At 40.1% G+C, this 21,155-nt stretch overlaps 1 protein-coding gene across 2 annotated transcripts; it reads right to left on the bottom strand.

The window, feature by feature from the left end:
* Window positions 1-1,306: 1,306 nt before the first annotated feature.
* Window positions 1,307-20,423, bottom strand: LOC119736145 (astrocytic phosphoprotein PEA-15-like). Of its 2 annotated transcripts, none has more exons than XM_038210157.1 (4): window positions 20,111-20,423; window positions 4,743-4,935; window positions 3,140-3,262; window positions 1,307-1,748 (listed from the first exon to the last, which is right to left on the bottom strand). In XM_038210157.1, exons 2-4 carry the CDS (start codon window positions 4,915-4,917, stop codon window positions 1,645-1,647), a joined length of 402 nt encoding a protein of 133 aa, XP_038066085.1. In that variant the 5' UTR covers window positions 4,918-4,935; window positions 20,111-20,423; the 3' UTR covers window positions 1,307-1,644. The 2 variants fall into 2 exon arrangements, with proteins under 2 accessions (XP_038066085.1, XP_038066084.1); XM_038210156.1 differs by having other exon boundaries at window positions 3,140-3,280; window positions 20,111-20,415.
* Between the last annotated feature and the right edge of the window lie 732 nt (window positions 20,424-21,155).

Below are 21,155 nucleotides of genomic sequence, written 5' to 3'. Positions count from 1 at the left end.
TGCTCATTGGCTTACTGCCATGTACTGGCACAACAAGGAATTGCCACAGAAACGAAAATAGATGACAGCAAAATATCCAAAATTCTGGCAACTGATGTCGGTGCTGAAATAACTGTATAATCAGGTTTCTGCCTAAATTTAGTTCACACTTTTGCTCATGAATATGGAAATTCGCATTAGCACAAAAACCGAAAAATGCACCAAAATACCCTTAATGATTAAACCCAAAAAAATTAAATAAGGTTAAATGGGACACAAAGGTGCATTTTCAAGGATTGCATTAAAACAATTGCGTTGCATGGCCTGTAGACCCCTTTTTTTCTCTGAGCCGCATACGAATTGCGTGCGTGGACTATTTCTTATGGTCCCTATTATTTTGTACAGGACGAGTCAAAAAGAATGTGACTGGGATTATAGGTTTGTTTTTCTTAAAAAGCAAACACATTTGATACATTGATGAAGCATGTTGTGGAGTGCTGTGGCTTCGTGGTTAAGGGCACTGGATTCGTGGTCTGTGGGTAAAGCTGCGGGTTGTGGGTTCGAGTCCAGCCGGGGTCATGGTGTGTGTGCCCTTGAGCAAGGCACTTTGTCACTCATTGCTTCTCTCCACCCAGGAGTAAATGGGTACCTGTGAGGGCAGAGATGGTAATTGTGATTGAATAAGCTTGCTTGCGCCTAGCAGCGCATCCAGCTGTATACTCCCCAGGGAGCTGAGATGGTATTTGGAATGTTTAATTGGCCCAAATGCTCAGGGGTAATAGTAATACTGTAAGCGCTGTGATTTAGTTTACTAATAAGAGCGTTCTTAAATGCCGATTATTATTGAAATTGATCCATGCCATCAGAGGTTATACGTGTTTTACTCAAAGAACCAATTTTTATAGCTGTCCATGGAATGCCATTGGAAGCTATTGAGCTGAGTGAGAATTACAGATTACACACATGCATTCAAATACAACTGAGATTTGATAATTGAAATCAAGACTAAAACATTACTTTTACTGTCAGATTTTGTGTTTTGAATATGAGAGACATATGCCAACTCTTTTTTTTTCTGAAATACTGATGACGATTTTTGTAGGCCTATGTTTTCCTTTGCAAGTTCTCGTTTATCGAGGTGGAAAAACGTCCATTTTTTTTTTCATTGTGCTCAATGGGTATTCATCAGTTCGTAGAACGGTAAATGATCAGTGGTGGACAGCCGAGTTTTATGATCTTTTTATTACATTATAACTAGGAAATAGAGTATGCAAATTACGTGAAATTTTCACAGTTAATAGTCAATAAGATGTACTTGATCCCTATTTTTTTAAGGATTTTATGAAATGGAGCAAGGCAAATATTTTAAAAATATTTTTCAAATTCGGTCACTTTCTTTTTGATTCATCCTGTAATGGTCCGTATCGGACATTACGGGCGCAATGGGTTCACCGATAAGTAAGTCAAGCAATAAAAGGTGATAGGAAAAAAACAGGCATTTGCATCAAACAGATATTTACATAAAATGCAACTGAAGAGAAAAAGTAATTGGATTTCAGAGATCGAGGCGAAACCTCATTTAGCAAAGTATACTCTGTATACGCCTCAAGTAAAACAACATAATTTGGTCATTCGTAATTAAAGCAATATCTTTCTGCTGGTATCTCATCTGTTGTCTTTCCTTTTATGGGTAGGGGGAGGAGCTAGTTCCAGCTTGGCCAGACCGGATATGACGTCATCGGGGACCTGACCCGTCTCCTCGTTCATTGCTGTTTTAAGAGAAAGAAATTAAGAGTGTGTTGTATCACGAGGTTAGATTTTGCTGGTACCCGGCAGTTTTGTCAAAGGCTGTTTGCGTAGTTGCATGTGAAGCCAGCCAAAAATCTTGTGGTGGGAATAGCAAAACCATCTGATGATAAAAAAGGTCACATCTCGTAAAATAATCGAAATAAGTCGGCCAGATCACCATTGTCAGTGTCGTCGTGCAAAGTTAATTTTGTGTAATGGTCAAATTCTCCTTGATTCTGAAACAAACAAAAATAGTCATTTTTGTAATACGGCTGCTAACCAGTGATCCCTCAAAAGGCATCTATCGCCCATTCCCTTAAAGCGACTGTATTTACGAACGGGAAATGCTATCACAAAGCCGCCTATATGTCATTCTTACACACCGATTATGTAACAACTCTTTGAAGGGGATTTTAATCCTGAATATAAGCAAATTGATACCTTTGAATCAGAGGCAGCCGATCTCGTAATTGTATACTAGGACAGCGTACTTGGATTAGTCTATCCGGTTCGTAACTGTGACGTCATACCAACTTAAACCACGCCCACTACACAAAGAGTAGCATTGAAAATCACTAGAATCGTTGAAACCGGAAGTAGTAGAAAGTGGCGTTCATTTAACCAAGGAGTATAATTGACTGCTTTGATGAGGGATATGACGTTTTGACACCCTCTGTCTTGGATTTTTTTTTTTATTTTGATGTTATCACGAAAATAAAGAGCAGTGTAACAATCATTACCAGCGAACGTCAACTCACGTGCATGTCGCATGCTCGAAATAGCTGATCGTCTGGTAAGTTCGCTGCTCCCACTCATGTGTGAAAAAAATGGTGAAAGTAGCGTGGGTACCAACGATACAAGCGTTTTACACCGTACGTACCACGTACACCGTAAAAAGGTTGGGTAAAATGGGTTGATTATAAGACCAATGATGGTCGAATTATCAACTGCCTACACTCTTCGGCAAATTCTTCCCAATAGTTTGACACTTTTTACCCAATTCAACCCAGTATGAGGTAATTTCATACCAATGCTGGGCAAATTACAGTGCCCAACATTGTTTTATCCAACCTTTCTACAGTGTATCCCACATGGAGTGCGCCATGACTTTTATCAACTGAACACGTGATCGTTCTGGGCCAATGAAAAAAACAGTATATAAGACAGAGGTATAACAATTATATTTAGTCAATGGGCGTTAGTTTTTTGTGTATAACGCAGGCAATTACGAACCGGATACTTATCTTGCATTTGACTACAGGTGATTTTGAGGTAAAACATTTCAAATTCTGGGTAAAGAAAAACCACTACAAATTTCACAACCAATGCAATTTTTCCAAGAAATGTACTTTTTGATGATTCTAAAAGATACCTTTGTATTTTCTGGCCGGTCCTGATATTTCTTTATTCTTGGTCTCTTTGTCTGGTAGCGACTGCTTGTAGTCCATTATTTGCGTGACTAAGTCCGGCCGGCATATCTTCTCCAGCGCGTGTTCTAAGTACGATAAATCATCTATATGGAATGAAAACATCCAAATGAACACGTGAATTAAGTGGAACAATTAAGGAGTGACGTTCAGCGTTCTCACAGTTGACACCGTTTGGTGGTTTTTTTTTCTGATGATGTCCAGAGATTTGGTCGTCCACCGTCTTCACGCTGCCTGAATGACAGTACTTTGCCTGAAATTAAACTCTCTGTCATTTCTGAAACCTCGACGTCAGCTTTCCCTCCTCATATGGATTGATTGAGAAGACCCGACTGCGACACTGTGTTTACAAAATTGAATGTAGTGGTCACGTGATGCCAATTTCCAGTAAATGGTTCTCTTCTGCACTGCCTCTCTTGAAATATGAATGGCTTCAAAGTGTTGACGTTATACTGTTTCATACAAGGTAAACAACATGTGAAAGATGCTTAACTGTTTGGGTAGCCGGGCGGTTGCCTATCGGCATGGCGTGCACAGGGCACATGGTCTATCTACAATCCTGGCCAAATCTCGCTGGGCCCCCAACCCCCGGCCCCCGTTCAATGTTGTCTCTCATTGTGCGGTGTGTGCTCCATCAGCTGGAGAGAACAACATTGACCGGGGAAGCGGGGGAGTGGGTGACCGTGGCAGGCTCAGGAAGTGTTCCAACCACTTTGGCCGGGATTGTAGATGGCATTAGAGTAGAGTCCAGACCCAGCGAGTTAGTTTCATTTGACCCGAATGTCACTGATGCAGTCCTTTCCGTGACGCCCTGGCTAGCTTTGCCCCAAAAAGTTCGTAAGTTCGTTCAGTGACATGACTAGTCTCGACTTATTAAATGCAAATGAATCGACCCAAGTCTCTTAGAAAAATCATACTTTTTCTCCTTCTCAAGTGGAACTTCAGTTTCTCGGTTATTTGAGCCAAATTCTGTCGATCTACAGGGTCGGCCAATTGACAGTGATAAAACTGAAAAAACTAGATCGGAAATATCTCGGAAGTTGCGGGCCAACGAATTCGTGTTTCGATGCATGAGTCACGTGATTGTGACATGTAATTTCTGAAAGTAGTGTTTTCAGTATAAAAATAAGGTTTTTGACCCGAGTGACCCCATGATGACGGTTGGCCCCAGTTTGGTCATGTGACATGTTGGGGCTGGGCTACAGATACATTTGACAAAGTTTGGTTGAAATCGGTCAAAATATGTAGGAGCAATTAGACAATGTCAACATTTGTTACTAACTAACGTACTAAAGGAGAGACAGGATGATTCGGTTGGGCTGCTATCCCGCAACTAAAAAAAAAGGAATCGCTGAAACGCAAAAACCATTCTCTTACTGTGAACGCAAAAACCATTCTCTTACTGTGATACAAACAAAATGGCGTTCAAAATGTCAGTTACTCGGAAATTGACTCAAGTACACTTTGAGACTCAACTCGAGTCACTGCCTCAGAATGACTCGGTCTCACTCGAGCCACAACATGAAGTGACCCCTTTACAACACTGACCTGCGCTGAGCTTGCCCATCTTCTCCATGTACTCGAACAGCTCCCGCTGTTTGTGTATCCTCTCCCTCTCCTCGTTAGGGATGACGTCTTGGCAGGCGGCCGCCAGGGAGCGGAGCTCCTCCTCCGAGATGCTCTCCCCGAGCTGCTTCAGGAAATTGTGGAACGAGTCGCCCATGGTTATCAGTTAATTGAACTGGAAAAAATTAGACGAGGACATGAAAATTAATAAACAGATATGCTTCTACTGGCTTAGAAAAGATGGGGGGACTTGAAGACGTTTGGTGGCGGCAAACTGATACAGGTCCTTCTATCATTCCAACTGCAGGTGCACGCTCACGTCACCAGTGTGTGTTTGCCTGTAATCGGGGACCCCCTATTGTCCCTCTTTTGTTTGTACATGTACTAACTTTTTAGGAAGACCTCCCATATGTTTTGTACACGATCGCCAAATTAGGGACCTTTGGGAATATAGGGACCCAATTGTCCTCTATTGTTCAACGGCCCCATTGAATGCAGAAACAAACTCAAACACACAGTCCTGTTAGCCTATACTTACGAGGACCTCCTAGTGTTCCCTTTTTTGTTTATATTGTTTATAATAATAACTTTGTCTCAACACGTCCCATAAGGTTTGTACACGAAAACCTCCCTAGGACTTGGCTCAGGTCCTCGGTGTTAGTGTTATCGCACACACCCTATTGTCCCAAGTCCTCAGTCGTAAAGAATAACAAGGATAACAATATCACCTTCAACCGTGGACCACTATTGTCCCTCTTTTGCTTGTACTTGAGCTTTTTAGGAAGACCTACCATATGTTTTGTACACACACCTCAAATGTGGACCTTCGGTCAATCGTGGACCATATTGTCCTCTATTGTTCAAGGTCCACGATTTGAATGAGTATGGATGTACACACACAAACGGGGCCCTTCTTCTGCCACAAGGCATATACAGGATAATTTCTAATATTGTATTAGATTTCTTATTTATGATTGCTTGCTTCATAATTTGTAAGCTAAAAGTGCATTTAGTTTGATTCTGTATTTTTTTTAATTTCTGAATTTCTGTTCCACCAAACATTTTTTTTAATCACTTCTAAGAGCATTTTGAGTTCATTTATCTTTTTCAATTTCCATTGAGCTTTTACTAAATTTGGTGCTGCAATACAAACAGATTATATGGCGGGCTATCTTCTTTATTAATCTAAGTAGATAAAGGCATATACCGATTTTTGGCTATTATGGAAATTAGATATTAAAGGGGTCATGACATGAATTTTTCTTAGGAACATATTGTGTGCAACTTTCTACTCCTCTTAAATGTATGAAAACTATTTTGACATCCCTTTCTGGTTAATTTTTATTCGAAAGTGGACTTCTTTTAAACATTTAAATTGTCCATGCATTTTCGGACAACAGACGGCGATGTTGCTGTGATGTCAGTAAGCCACTGTTCAGTTTAGGGGTTTTCTGTTCAAATTGTGAACACCAAAATTTGCTTATTGAAGACATTTGTGAGAATCTTTAGCTCATTGGCTTACTACCATGTGCTGTCACAATAACGCATCATCAAAAAAAAAAGAAAATGTATGACAGCAAAATATCAACAATTCTGGCAAATTTTGGTGCTGAAATAGCTGTAACATTGAGGTTTCTACACATGAAATCACACTTTTGCTCATGAATATGTAAATTCACATTAGCATAAAAAAACAAAAAAGGTACCAAATACTAATACCTTGAAAATGGCAAAACGAAAATAGAAAATCAGGTTTAATATGACACAAAGGTGTAATTTCAATGATTGTATTAAAAAAAATACATTTCATGGGTCTTTTATAAACATAGGCCAATATGCTGTTCATTTTTCTCCAGACACTGACTGCAATCTACATTTCGACAATCGGGAAAAAAAGTCATAGACTGCTGGTTCATGGCGCAATTAATCCGTAAAATTATGAAAAGGCGACCTTCTGTTGGCCATTAAACCGGCCAAGGTCAACCCACGATAAAAGCACTCGGAAGTGCACGCTTGATTTAATTGCCCGCCCATGCCCGATGCACTGGGGAACGCAGTTATGTCAGTCGGCAACGCGGTAAAAGCCAGCGTCGGATACAGTGGGGGCGGGGACGGGTTGATAGATTGCAATTAATTTGGGGAGCAGACGACGATTTTTGCACCACTGATACAGACACAAACCAAAAACCAACAACTCAGTGTGCAAGCAAACCGAACAAATATTTACTACTGATCATGCAAACGACTGAATGATGATACATGATGATGATGCATCAGGACAAAAACTTCACCCAAAAATGTAAACTAACAAAATGATGCTCTACAGAGATTCACATAGGGATGGATGTGAATTGTTTTCGTTTCGCTGAAAGAACACACACCTTTTTTGGGTGATCCGTAGACATAACTTTAAAATGGTGTTTGCTCAAAATTCCGTAACTTGAAAAGTAAATGAGTGGTTTGAATGATTCTTGTACTAAAAGAAAGCTTGTTAATTGGGCTTTCACATCCTAGATTTTGAAAGTGCTACATACAGAACTTTTCTGAGAAAATGGTCCTGCCTTTTGGGTTTCTTTTCTTTTTTTGACTCACCCTGTATTCTAACAATTTGCTAGTCTTGTTCCGAGACTAGATTTGAATTTCTATTCCCTATTGTGCAGCCAGTCCCGTGACAAACGCTGTAAAGTTGACGCGGCGGTGGGGGCTCTGTCAACAAGATGAATCAGATCTAGTCTTGGCAATATTGGCAGCGCTACCCAGGAAATTCCGAGCATACATCACGCGCGAGCATTAGCTTGAATGCAGCGCGCGTTGAGGTATGATCGGTTAGCGCTGCCAATATTGCCAAGATCTCGCTAGTCACGAACCGGCTATATAAGGGGAATAAAATTAAACTCCAGTCTTGAACAAGACTAACATTTTGCTTTACATAAGATCCCAATATCAGAAAAGGTTTAACTCTGGAACAAAAGCTTGCACTTCAATGTATTAATATAAAAAAAATGCATCTTAAAAATGTGACATGACTCAAGAGATGTGTTTCAGGCACAACATTTTTGACTTATTTTAGGGAAACTCTTCTCAAACGAATCAAACCGCGGTTACAATTTGAATGAACAATAGCATTCATTTGCAGTGCATGTTAGAAAGAACATTGAAGTGTGGCAGCTTGGTTTGGTTTGTGGCTCCTTAAAGAAGGGCCAAAGTTTCGGATCCAATGCTCGCCTTAGGCTGTGTCCAGGAGCAAGCCACTTTACTCTTACTTGGTCAGGTGCACCCGGGAGTTTGAGTGGGCACCGGTGTTAGCTATAATCTGTGATACACTGCCATCTCATCGAGGGAATAGAACCTAATTCTAAATAAATGAGCCATAATTGGCTGGAGACAAAATTACCTCAGCACGAGCGTGGACATGCAACAAACCTGTCGATAAACCAGGTATATCCAACCGAGACTTTGGTCCGAAGAAATAAAAAAAAGGTAATTGCGAGGACATGAAAATTAAATTGGATTCCTAAGAGTGAGGCAAAAACCAGGGCCTTTCTAACAAGCTTACCGCTATACTGCAAGCAAAGGCTAGCAATTTATTTATACAACTAAAATCTACCCAACACGGGAATTCTTGGTTTTTTTTTCCAATTAATTCCATTCCCTCCCTCGCTGACGCTTTTCACTAATTTCCCTCCGCCTTTCATCCGAACGTCTGGCTGATTCAATCCCGCGCATTTCATTATGCGACTTTCGGTAAAAAGAGCGCCGGTTTTTTTTTATCGAGGGTCGCCATCATTTTCCTTTTACCTAGGAGAAATTCTGGTCCGGCGTTTGCCTTATATGATTTTGTCCTTGGCTTTATGCGAGTCGAACACTATGCGGATGATTACAGAGCCATGCTTGATATTGAAGTACAGGGTGAGTAAAAAGAAAAAAGGGAAACCCAAATGTCGGGACCATTGTTTTAGTGAAGTTCTGCATGTAGCACTTTCAAAATCTAGGATATAAAAGCCCAATTCATAATCTTTTTTTTAGTACAAGAATCGTTCCAATCACTCACGTACTTTTCAAGTTACGGAATTTTAAACACAACCATCGTTTTAAAGTTCTGTCCACGGATCACATAGAAAAGGTGTTCGTTCTTTCAACGAACTCGTTTAAACTACGCTGCATCGGGGGTCCTGTTTATTACGTCACGATTTGATATGTTTTGTTTGCTGCCCCCAACGACGACCTTTACACAAATTGCACGTTCGGGTCGAAACAGGACCTGAAAAACAGCTCTCAAAAGTACTTTTTGTACTCATTTCATGACAGACACAATAGTCGTTTTTATTTCATCACACCTTAGGCTACATAATACCCGAAAAATGACGGAAATGTCTTCGAGCATTCCACAACCTCTTTAATAAATAGATCACAAAATTCAGCTGTCCACCACTGATCATATACCGTTCTATGAGCCGATGAATACCCATTAAATACAAAGAAACATGGACGTTTTCCCGACTCCATGAAGGAACGAAAACTTGCACCGGAAACAAGACAAAAATCGCCGTCTATATTTCAGAAAAATTTGACTCTAATGATTAAAATCTCTGTTGTATTTGAATGCTCAATAGTTTTCAATAGCATTCTGTGGACAGCTGTAAAAAAATAAAATGGGTTCTTTCAGTAAAACATGCCATAACTTCTGATAGCATGGAACGATTTCAGTCATTCTTTTTTTTTGCAGGTGAGTGGAAGGACATGCTCTTTTAAGAATTACCTCATTCGTGTATCAAATTTGATTGCTTATTATGAAAAAAAAATCATTAATCCAGGTACTTTCTTTGGACGCACCCTGTACTTGAAAAAAAGCACAAACAATAAATTGCACAATGGACATTGTCGTTTGTCTTTTGGTATTTGGGCAACTTACACCTAATCTTAGATGCCTATACAGGGTGGATAAAAAACCCCAACGAAACCGAGATATTATTGCTAATTGGAACAGATGTAGGGCACATGTGAATCAAAGGGAGATATCCTCTGTTAGGGTTGGGTCTCCTCTTTAAAATGACACCCTGATCGTGCCCTCACATTCACGGTTGACTGAGCAGTGACCAATTTTATGAAAGGGTCTATTTAGAGAATTTCGCCACTTTTCATGTTGAAATCTCTTTTTTTCCCCACCTGCCTTGATTGGCAACCATATAGCCTTTCACTCTGTGACAAATGACACCACAAAAACCACAATTGAAAAGTGGCTCAGTTCTCTAAATAGACCCTTTCATAAAATAGGTCATTGCTCAGTCAACCGCGAATGACCAGGGTGTCATTTTAAAGAGGAGATTCCCTAACAGAGGATAGGCCTATCTCCCTTTGATTCACACGTGCCCTACTTCTGTTCCAATTAGCAATAATATCTCGGTTTCGTGGATTTTTTTTATCCAGCCTGTACAGTCCCTAACGGCAAATTATTACACACAGTCCCTATAGGCATAAACCAGTCATCAAGTGCCGGTACCAGACTATTCCCAGGCAGGCATTCCCGACCCGATGGTTAAATTGAATATAAATTGCAACTCGTTGCAATATTGAGCGCCGGAGGCGTACGTACGTGCGCGAGCGCGCGGGGGAGCCTGAGAATTGATCTTTGCTTTTAGATACATCCAGGGGTTGAACATATCAGCACACGCTATTTATCATTCAATTCCGAGGTCTTTCCTGTTCTTCCCTCCAGTTTGCAGTCGCAGATACAGGATGAGTCAAAAAAACGGAACCCAAATCTTCAAAATTATATTTCATTTTACAAAAATATGTAGCACCAAACATAATAATGACTGGAAACCCAATTTCATAAGCTACTTTTTGATGAAAAAAATTACTGAAATTGCTCTATCCGTTCAAAGAATATATCCATTTAAACATAATGATCCTATTAAACACCTCTTATGTCCAAAAGATAATGCGATTTCAAGAATCGTTGTCACAATTGTCTTCAACCATCACCAGCGATGAAAACCTCAGTTTAAAAGTTAAAAATATTCAACAAAGTCCTTTTAAAGGCCTGTCTTTTAAAAAAAAGTGGATTTTATAAATCGTATTGTTTGCCTATAGGGTTGTTAATAAAGACTATCGAACCTTACTGTCGATTCGGACTATCGCACCCTTATTCTATTTTCCGAATAATGGGCCCGTCAGGCTATCGGATCTTCGGACTATCGAACCTTCGGACTAATGACCCTTCGGACTATCGAACCTTCGGACTATCGGGCTGTCACCAAAAATACTTCCCTTAAAAGGATTACTTCCTTTGCAAACAAATCGGTACGTCTGAGAATTGTGAACTTATGAACAGCGGCACTTTGGGGAAAAGGGTGAAAATTATTGCAAGGCGTGCAGCTAGCTAGCCACCTCGCTTCGATACCGACAACTGGCTTCCAGACGGACGTATATCCATACTCTCCTGAATAATTGGATTTATTTTGTTCCTTTGAAGGATTTAATAAAACTGCAGGTTTTGGAACGGCCCGTGCTACACTCTGCAATTTATTTAGTCTTGCAAACGAGTTGTGTCTTTACACGACCAGAGATCGAAAAATAAAAATCCCTTGTTTAATGATATGATACTTTATGTATTACTACGACGGGTTTTTTTCATTCAAAACGTCTCTTCGGTAGTACGATGGCTCCTTTTAAAGAGAGAACAGCCTAACACAATAAAATATGTAGAAAGACAGTCGACTTATAAAATCATCAGCCGAAAACTGATCTATACTCTTGAGTAGACAAAGTATGCGTCCACGTGAATATTTATTAGGGAAGTCTGCAGATTGGCCCCCACTGGCTCCATAGGAAAGTGCACATGTAAACAAAGTGTGACGTCAGTACAGAGACTAAGTCCTGCCCTGGCCACATGTGGATTGGGTTTTCAGTCCCTACCTGATTCCGTGGGTTTTCCCAAAAATATTCTTCATGGGTTTTCCTCCCACCTCTAATACTCTAACTTCTTCTCGTTGTCTTCTCTCAACACGTTTTTCCAACTTTCGAGCTACAGTACCTAAGGCACTTGTGAGGAATCCTTGGTTTCATTATCAGAAAGAAATAAATAAATAAAAAGAGTAAAATTAATTTTTAAATTCAACAACTCCGTCCAGTGTCCAGTAATCAAGACATTAGAAATCTATAGATGATTATTCAAAAGAAAGCGAGAAAAAAAATGACTTTATCGATTTTGTCGTGTCTCTCCTCACACAAAAAAGATATATTAAAACCTTGAGAGATATCTTAATATCTTAAATACACTGCCAAATATCTTGAATTGTTCATCTAATTGGACACTTAGATTGTTATCCTAATGGACATCCGTAAAGTGAAGCCTTTTATCAATTGATTCGGTGCCGTGCACACCTGCGCCCATTCCAAGACTCCGTATTAAGCAAAGCATGCCAACTCTGTAGGAATAGACATCCAAGAATAAAATAAAGTAATAGACACAAATATTGAGTCTAGTCATCAACTGGAAATGGAAACTTACTTGGGAAAACAATAGAGAACTTATCCAGGTTTATTTATCTCTGGGAATTAAAGCAAGCATTCATTAAAAGTGCCCTTGGCAATGTGTAGCCTCAAAAGCCTGAAGAAACCTATAGAGAGGAGACAATGAGAAGGAATTTACAGGTTTAGAGGTGGGAGGAAAAGCCCAGAAGAATATTCTGGGAAACCCGCGGAATCAGGCAGGGACTGAAAACCTAATCCACAAGTGGACCAGGGCAGGAATCGAACCCGGGCCCATAGCGCTGGAAGGCGAGGAAAGTAAGCACTGCGCCAACCTGACTCCCAATGGTTGCATCTGCAGAAAGATATTCGCTATCAGTTGGCATTGGGCTTCATGTCAGTTTTCCTGTCTGGTTTTGAATATTTCAAGTGAGTGTATTTCACAGGTTATGAAGGAGTTTTATGCTTGTGTCAAGTTATAGGCATTATGCAGTACATGCATGTCCCCCAAAACATTTGTCCTTATACGCCTTGGCCTCAACCCGTATGAGTTTCATTTAATTTCAGTCACGCATCACTACACCGTGAATTATCAACTGATCACAACTACATTTTTGGACACTGTGACCAAGTTCCATGCCTTAATGAATTTCAGTACTGTGTTAAATAAGCTGTGTAAATCCTTCATTTTGTGAAAAAGGATGCAGTTGGGATTGGAATCATTTGCCTGGCCATCAGTCATCATGGCAAGACCTCAGTTTAATGCTCAAGGGCAAATGATTCCAATCTCAAACCACATCAGCCTGTTTTTCACAACATGCAGGATTTTACACAGCTTACACAACACAGCACTGAAATTGATCATCACAGTGTCCAAAAATGTTGTTGTGATCAATTGATAATTGTGCAGTGATGCGTGACTGAAATTAAATGGAACTCATAGGGGTTGAGGCCAAGGCTTAGGAGTATCTGCACAACCAAACGTTTTCAAAATGGACCTCGTGGTTTTGTAGTGATTTTAAAAACAGTCGAGTCAGACGGACACCTTTTTGGGGACATATACATGTAGGCTAGCAGAGCAAAAGCCATGAAACTGCATTCAAGGGCATTGCCTCTTTCATGTGTCTTTACGGCTTTGCTTTTTTTTTTTTACTGCAGCCGCGCTAACTTTACTATGCTCAATCTTGTTCAACTTCTCTCTTTCTGTTCTGCGTCACATCCAGGGAGAGATTGTGCTCATTGTCTGGGGCGTAATTCCGGGCTCCAAGCATAATGACAAATTGTGTGAGTTAAGCACGGGCGTCACTTGATCCAGCAACCGAAAGGCATTTCTTCGAAGTTGCACACATGATTAAATAATATGGTTAAACGGACACAGACAACTCGAAAACTAGGGCCCTGCAATACAGACATCACGACCATCTCCGAAGTTCACGCATGTGCTCAAACTTCACTTGATCCATTAATTAGATCCAAGAAATTCTGCGTGTCTTAATTCCGCCTTGCAGGGCATGAACTACACATCCCTTTTGTCGCCATGGAAACTCCCAGATGCCGATAGGAGCGCGCCAAGTCAAACACGGTTTTGGGTCCCTGGATATTTTTCACTGCTTTCGCCTGACCACAGAAAATTTTCCCGGGACCTGAAGAAAAAGAAATTAGATTACCATGATCTTCAGCTGCAGACTGTCCAGGGGGAAGTGCTATGTGATTAAACAAGATGAATTCTATAATGCAGACTGTTCTCCAGCCGGAGACATGAGGCATTCTGTCGGTATGCCACATCTCAAAGCAAACACAGAGCAGACACTTCCCTGGACCCGATTTTTTCTCCCATACCACACATTCGCTATGGGCGTATTTTCGTATTGTGGTAGCCAGCACAGCAGTGGATTTGAATTTGGTAGTAAATGTACTGCGACATTTATAAAGGACGAAAACTGATGTCTAGAAACTACTAATAAAAGCTGTAAAATATGAATATTTTCTTAAATTAAAATCTATGACTAAAATAAAGATGGGCTCTGGTACAGAACACCAATGATAGTTTTAAAGAGCTTGGCTTTCTCAATTCTTAAAGGTTCATAGAAGTAGTGAACAAAAAACAGGGCCAGCACGTGCGATTGCTGCTGCATGCAGAAAGAGCAATATCAGGCTGGTTTGGTTGTTTTTGTACAGAATGTCCCTGAAATGACAATCCCGATTATTACTCTCAATTCAAAAGTCATACCAAATTAATCCATATGGGGGTTGGAGGACAGAAATGGAGTTTAACATCAACCACACGTTCGAAATAAAAACCATGAACAACACGTTCGAAACAAAAACCATTAACTACACGTTCGATATAAAAACATGAACTACACGTCCCAATTAGAAACATCAACTACACATTCAAAAATAAAAACATCAACTACACGTTCAAAATAAAAACATCAACTACACGTTCAAAATAAATAACATGAACTACACGTCCCAATTAGAAACATCAACTACACGTTCAAAAATAAAAACATCAACTACACGTTCAAATAAAAACATCAACTACACGTTCAAAATAAAAACATCAACTACACGTTCAAAATAAAAACATCAACTACACGTTCAAAAACAAAACATCAACTACACGTTCACAAAGTCAATCCATTTTTATTTTGAACGTGTAGTTGATGTTTTTATTTTGAACGTGTAGTTGATGTTTTTATTTTGAACGTGTAGTTGATGCTTTTATTTTTGAACGTGTAGTTGATGTTTTTTAGAATGTGTACTTTTTTTTTAAACGTGCAGTTAATTAAACATGTATTGCATTTGCAAAACTGTCTTATATATGCCTTGTTATATGATTTTTTTTCAGACAGCTATATCTTCCCTGGCACCTGGCAAACGCGGCCTGGCCGGGATTATTATTTTACTTTACCACACAGTCGATGTTATACTGGTATACTGAGAATTACGTGGAGGGCGCTATACATGCAATAAAATAATATTCACCACAATTAACTCAGTACAGTTGAGTGAGTCTCTGCTGTACTGTAGTGGTCTGTAAAGCCGTAGGTCATCAGTTCGAATCTACATGCTGTGTTTTTATTCTTCTTTCTTTACTTCTTATTTTTTTAAAAGATTTTCAGTCATTTGGAACATTTTTAGTTTGCAAATTTTTTTTTCAAGGGAAACTTAAGTCCAAGAACCTGACTTGCAACTCAACGTGCTTCGATATGCGCCCATAGCGAATGTGTGATATGGAAACATATATTGCGTCCTGAAAAAAATGGCCGACCGCACTTAGTAAAGCAAACATTGCATGCTGGGAAAACCATTACGGTCATTTCAGTGCAACGCGTTTAGAAGTGTTCCATAGTACTTTGAATAGATTCATCAAGCATTCTCGTTTAAACATCAACAGTTTTGATCTTCAACTATAAAAGTAAGTTACACTTGGTCACTCAATCCAACATTTTGAAATCTGGGCCGTTTTTGTAGGCCTATATAAAAAGTGAAAACGAAAATAAAAGTGAGTACGAAAACGGTGAGTACGAGAAAACAAAACGTCGTAGTTTGAAAGGCAATATATTTAAAAGGTTGTCTGCTGTCAATGGATTCTCAGTCAATAAATTACCAACTCCAATTTACGATGAAACGCGAGATCCTGCTTGCTCAATCAGGCGGTGTATATTGCACCTTTTAATATCATTACATGATTGTGCATAATTTCAGCCAATGGACTTATTGTACGTCTTGTGTGGTAAGCAATGGTGCGCCACCGTCCAATTAGGTGTCCAACTCACGCGTGATTGTACGTGGGTTCGAATGGGAACATGGTGCTTGTGTTCTTGGGCAAGACACTTTACTACATTTGCCTCTCTAAATGGGCAGGCCTTATTGCGCTGAGACTTTGGTATACGCACCAGATGTTATTATGGATTTGATAGTATGTATAATGGGACAAACTAATGACACAAAACCGTTGCAATAATTTTTAGACAAATGGAAGCGGGGTTGACGCATATAAGGTACTTTCTTCGCCTACGGTGTCTCCGGTTCGAATCCGTCACGGTTGATATAAGGATTGGGTTGTCAGCACCTATTCCATGGGTTTCCCCAGAATATTTATGACATATGAATATTTTTTTCCCAAAAATTGAAATTTACTTTATCATCGTAGCCTGACTTTCTCCACTGGTTTCGTCAGACTTGCAAGCTAATACTGCTGTATACGGACCGTGTTAATGGGATCCTTGATTTAATCAACAGGGCCATTCCACGGTTACTCAAGTTACATTTTTGATGTACTTTTGAGTTTCCTTGGGCTGTAATTACCTTACTGAAAAGGTTTAATAACTGTTATCCGAATGGTAGATAGAGTAGACCAAGACCTACCTAAGCACCAAAGATGACATCCAGAAAAATGTGTTATGCATGATAAACAAGACGCACAAAATCGGTTACGCACGTTACATTTTTGGACATGCATAAAAAGCAAACATGCTTTGATCAAAAAGTGTCCTCAAACAGGCAACCTGTGGACATTTCTTTTAAATGAATAAAAGACCATGCCATGGGCCACACATAATAAGAGTAAAACAAATCCTCTAGAATCTTCCATTTTTTTGGGCAAACCACCAAAAACATGGTTACTCACGTTACGGTTACTCACGTTACATTTTGTCCCACCCATCTCAGAATTGTATGGCACCAAACACATTTTATTTACAACAATAAGTGCATCAGTAACAATGTGCTACATTACCTATTATGCCCGCCTGTCCGCAACAATCGGACATACAAATCTGACGGGCCTCACCCCCCCCCCGCAAAAATTCTGGATCCGCCCCTGACAGCGTCATGTTCACTGATGTACCTGCTCAAGCGTAAGACAATCGCACTGACACGTGTCGAAAACCTCGTTTGAAACACAACACAGTCACACGGTTGCAAGTGCCGCTCATTAACATAACGTTTAATCGCCGTCTGGTCCACCGTACACACACTAAATGTGGCAGGCACTCATGATGTTCAAAACACAGACGATTAAACCTTGAACTCCACGCTCGGCATGGCATGAGTCTCGTACATACAACATGAATACGTGAACATATTGCAGATATTCGATTTCGATTTGTATAGCCTATGTGGTAATGTAACTCACATTGCCAATTTCATTTCGATCAAAATCGAATGAAATTGGCTTCGCCTTATTAGGTGGTAATCTTTTGGTAAATCTGTCGGATAGGTTTGACAATAATGCTACAAAGAAGTATACACATTTAGCCTGTTGCCTGTATGTTATACTTTGTTATATAATGGCACCAAATAATTTGAGGGAAAGCAGAGAAAAGTAAACTTGAGACATGGCCTCCAGCGGTTTTTAGCGGCAACGGCTTTTAAAGCTAGCCTGAGACTGCAAGTGCATTCGATAAACATTTTCGGTACTTCGTAGCACTTTAATTGACGACTAGGGGTGATGGCAACCGGTTATGTCGGTAAAGGTTGTTGAAGTAATCGTAGACCTAGCTATATAGTGGTGATATATCGAATGCATTAAGCTAGATACACTTTAATATTAAAACCCTAATCCTGCTGAATCCAACAGGATCCAACTATGTCATATACCCGATGGGGCCTGTTGGATTGAGCAGTAAACCCCTTGTGTACATCCCTGATGCAAAATGCTGGATTCAGCAGGCAACTGAACCGCATTATATAACGCCATGTTGGACTCCGTTGGATTCAGCAGACAACTGAAAATAAGGCACAGTGGATTGAGCAGGAAACTCCGGTTGGACTCTGTTGGATTTAGCAGGGTAGTCCTGAGGAACTACTAGGGGGTTAGGGTTTTAATGACATTCTGGATAGTTTTTTAAAAGCCATGCATCGACACTGAAAAGGAAAAATTGGCCAGATTTTACTTGAAAATATTGTCCAACTTGGCACAAGCTAACTAAAGCAGCCAACCAGGTGCACACTCTAAAAACTGTGTTTAGCAATTAAACACAATCTTGCTATCACTTTGTAAACATGTTGAAAAGCTAAACATTACGTGTCCAATTCCTAAACATCAATGTTCAATGGCTAAACATGCGCGAGTGGAGAGCAAGTTCTGAAAGATCGCTGAACATTATCTGCTCCAATACCACCTTTTGGAGCTTAGTTTCACTCAAAATCTCTTCACCTGACTGTTAAATAACATCTATAGGCAAGGTTTTTGCACAATTAGGGAGATTTGCTGAACCTGAAAGGCGGAGATTCATCTAGATAGTTTTTTTCATCTGTACCATCCGTCAAGTGTGCGTGTAGGCCCCTATTTTATATAGCATAACAACAAATCCATGCGCACAACCAACCCTGCCCGTGTGACCCCTGAGAAGGGGTGTTGGTGCAGTATTCATCAAGACAAGACGAGATAAACACTATCCATCAATACTCTAAACATGTTTATTCAAACCTGTTTACAAAGTGATAGCAAAAAAAGTGATCTGGCACACGGTACCCTGGGGAGACATGAGCATAATAGGGAACAAATTAAAAGACTGTATACGTCTCCACAGGGCAATTTCTATAGATGAATACGTCTCCACAAGGTTATCACAAAATAGATATATGGATTTTACTCAAAAACTAGGAATTTCCAAGGTGTGTTGATGTGTCGCAAATTGAAGTATATTATGTCAGGGATATTAAGTCCGAATTTCAGCCCAGGAAATTAATTCTGGTTAAAATACCAGCATTTTGAAACTACACTCTCAAACTCGAAAACTTTAGTACACGAGAACAAAGAAATGACTCCACAAGGATACACATTCCAGTATGTGTGTTTAGAAGCTAAACATTACGTGTCCAATTCCTAAACATCACATTAATGTTCAATGCACTGCAAAAACTGTAGAGTTAATTTAACACCATTCGGTATCTATATAGGTCAACACCAGTGAAATATAACACCAGATGGTCCAATATAGATACCAGTGGTGTAAATTTAACACTGTGCAGTTTTTGCAGTGTGGCTAAACACTTTCCATCCTTACTCTAAACTTGTTTAATATTTAAACATGTTTACAAACTGACAGCAAGAAAGTGTTTAGAAAGTGTTTAATTGCTAAAACAGTTTTAGCAGTGCAGGATTGACTATACTCTGGTCAAATCTGATTACTTTTTGCCTTTGAATGTGAACATGCCCTTCAGCAGCAGTGGGTTCGAGTCCCGCCCGAGTCTCTTTTGAAGGTTTTCGCAAAGGCTCATGGCAAACAATAAAAAAGCAAATTCGCAAGAGAAAAACGACTCTTTACAATTCACATCACAGCGACACAAACCCGTTCAATGTCACGGTTGGTTAATGTGCCCCCGAAAGGCATTACCATTGCTAATACACCCATTATTGGTAATTAACATGTCTGTCGCACATGTAGGAGAAAAAAATCTACTCGATCACCATAACGCAACACTTCCAGGGAAGGTCACTGTTGGGCGTGGCTACATACCACTAAGCAAGGAGGGAGTTCTCTCTCATTGTGTGGCATGCATAGATTATCTCCCATTTATTATTTAATAAAGCTTCAAACAAAACTCAAAATTCTCATGCGATTTAAAGCGAGGTCTATCTGTTGCAAATATTTCTCTAACACACAAACATATTTTTTACACGCACCGCGATTTTACACACCACTGATATTTAGCAAGTGCACGAGTAATGCGCTGCTAGCTGAGCGTGCCGTCACGTCGATGCCAGTGGGGGAAATTACCCCTGCAGCCCCGATGAACCCTATCGTCTGCCACGCTAAAAGAAAAAAAAAACGCGCTACGATCGCAAAATGATTCCGGTGGTATGCATGGTAGACGACTCATTATTTACACGTACATCATACAGACCGAAGTGTACTTACAGTATGATTTCCTTTACGGCAGACCCTGCATCTGTTGCTCTACAGGCAGTGGAAATTGCACTGAGTCCGATGCTGACGGTGATGTTGAAATGTGCTACGGCGATAGATAAATTCCGTTTTTATAAGCGGAGATGAAGATCGATTTCTACATAATCATCACGAAGCAGCACGGCTGCAAAAGTACAATAGCCCTGCACAGCTGGTCGCGTGCTATGCTATGAGTCATCGGTGTTTTGACTGGAATTGCTGGTTTCAATACCAGCAGAATTGGTTTCATTCATAATTATATTATAAATGCGCGGCAAGACTTGCACTAGTCGGTTCGTACAACACATGATCAAAACCGGAGCAACGTACTGAACAAACTCGTCCCCAGTGCTTACTTTATTTCCAACCTGGTTTCCAATAGCAAGCCCTGGATAGGAAACTTTCTTCCTGTATACTGATTCCATGCCGCAATTCGCTAGTAATGGATTTATATCGTGTAGTTGGTGGTGTTACTTTCCAACGTGCATTACGTGTTTTCACGATCATTGTAATTTCGTCCACGCGCCTTTTCAAAAATACTCATTTCCTTTCCAGTTTGCTCATAATAATATGACATGTGATGCTGCATATTGGCAGGCCAGATTGTAGCATTTTAACTTCATAAAAATCGTGCTTTCGAAATTCACGGCGCGACGAATTGATGCTGTTTTTACCCCAGACACCGCATACAAAAACAAACGCTAATGTAACGCACATACAGGCACCAGACTTCTCTCATTTGCATACGTGTTCAAACATTTTGCACATGCAAATGATCCAATACCAGGGTGAGAGAGCAGGTTGTGGTGGGCGCGTACTGCTCGACACCCTGGGGACGAGGTTGCATACTGAACACATGTATGCCTGGCGGCCATGTTAAAGGGGTATTACGGCCTAAATCCCCGAAAATGTCATGTTTTGGATTGTTTACTTATACTATTTCAAAGGTCTGATTGAAAGAAAACAAACCTTATGTCTTACCGATCCCGAGAAAAGAAGGAAAAAAAACCACGGTTGT

The sequence above is a fragment of the Patiria miniata genome, unplaced genomic scaffold (genome assembly GCF_015706575.1).
Source record: "Patiria miniata isolate m_02_andy unplaced genomic scaffold, ASM1570657v1 HiC_scaffold_29, whole genome shotgun sequence".
Lineage (NCBI taxonomy): Eukaryota > Metazoa > Echinodermata > Asteroidea > Valvatida > Asterinidae > Patiria > Patiria miniata.
Note: the sequence above shows the minus strand (reverse complement) of the source record. Positions and strands in the feature narration are given on the sequence as shown.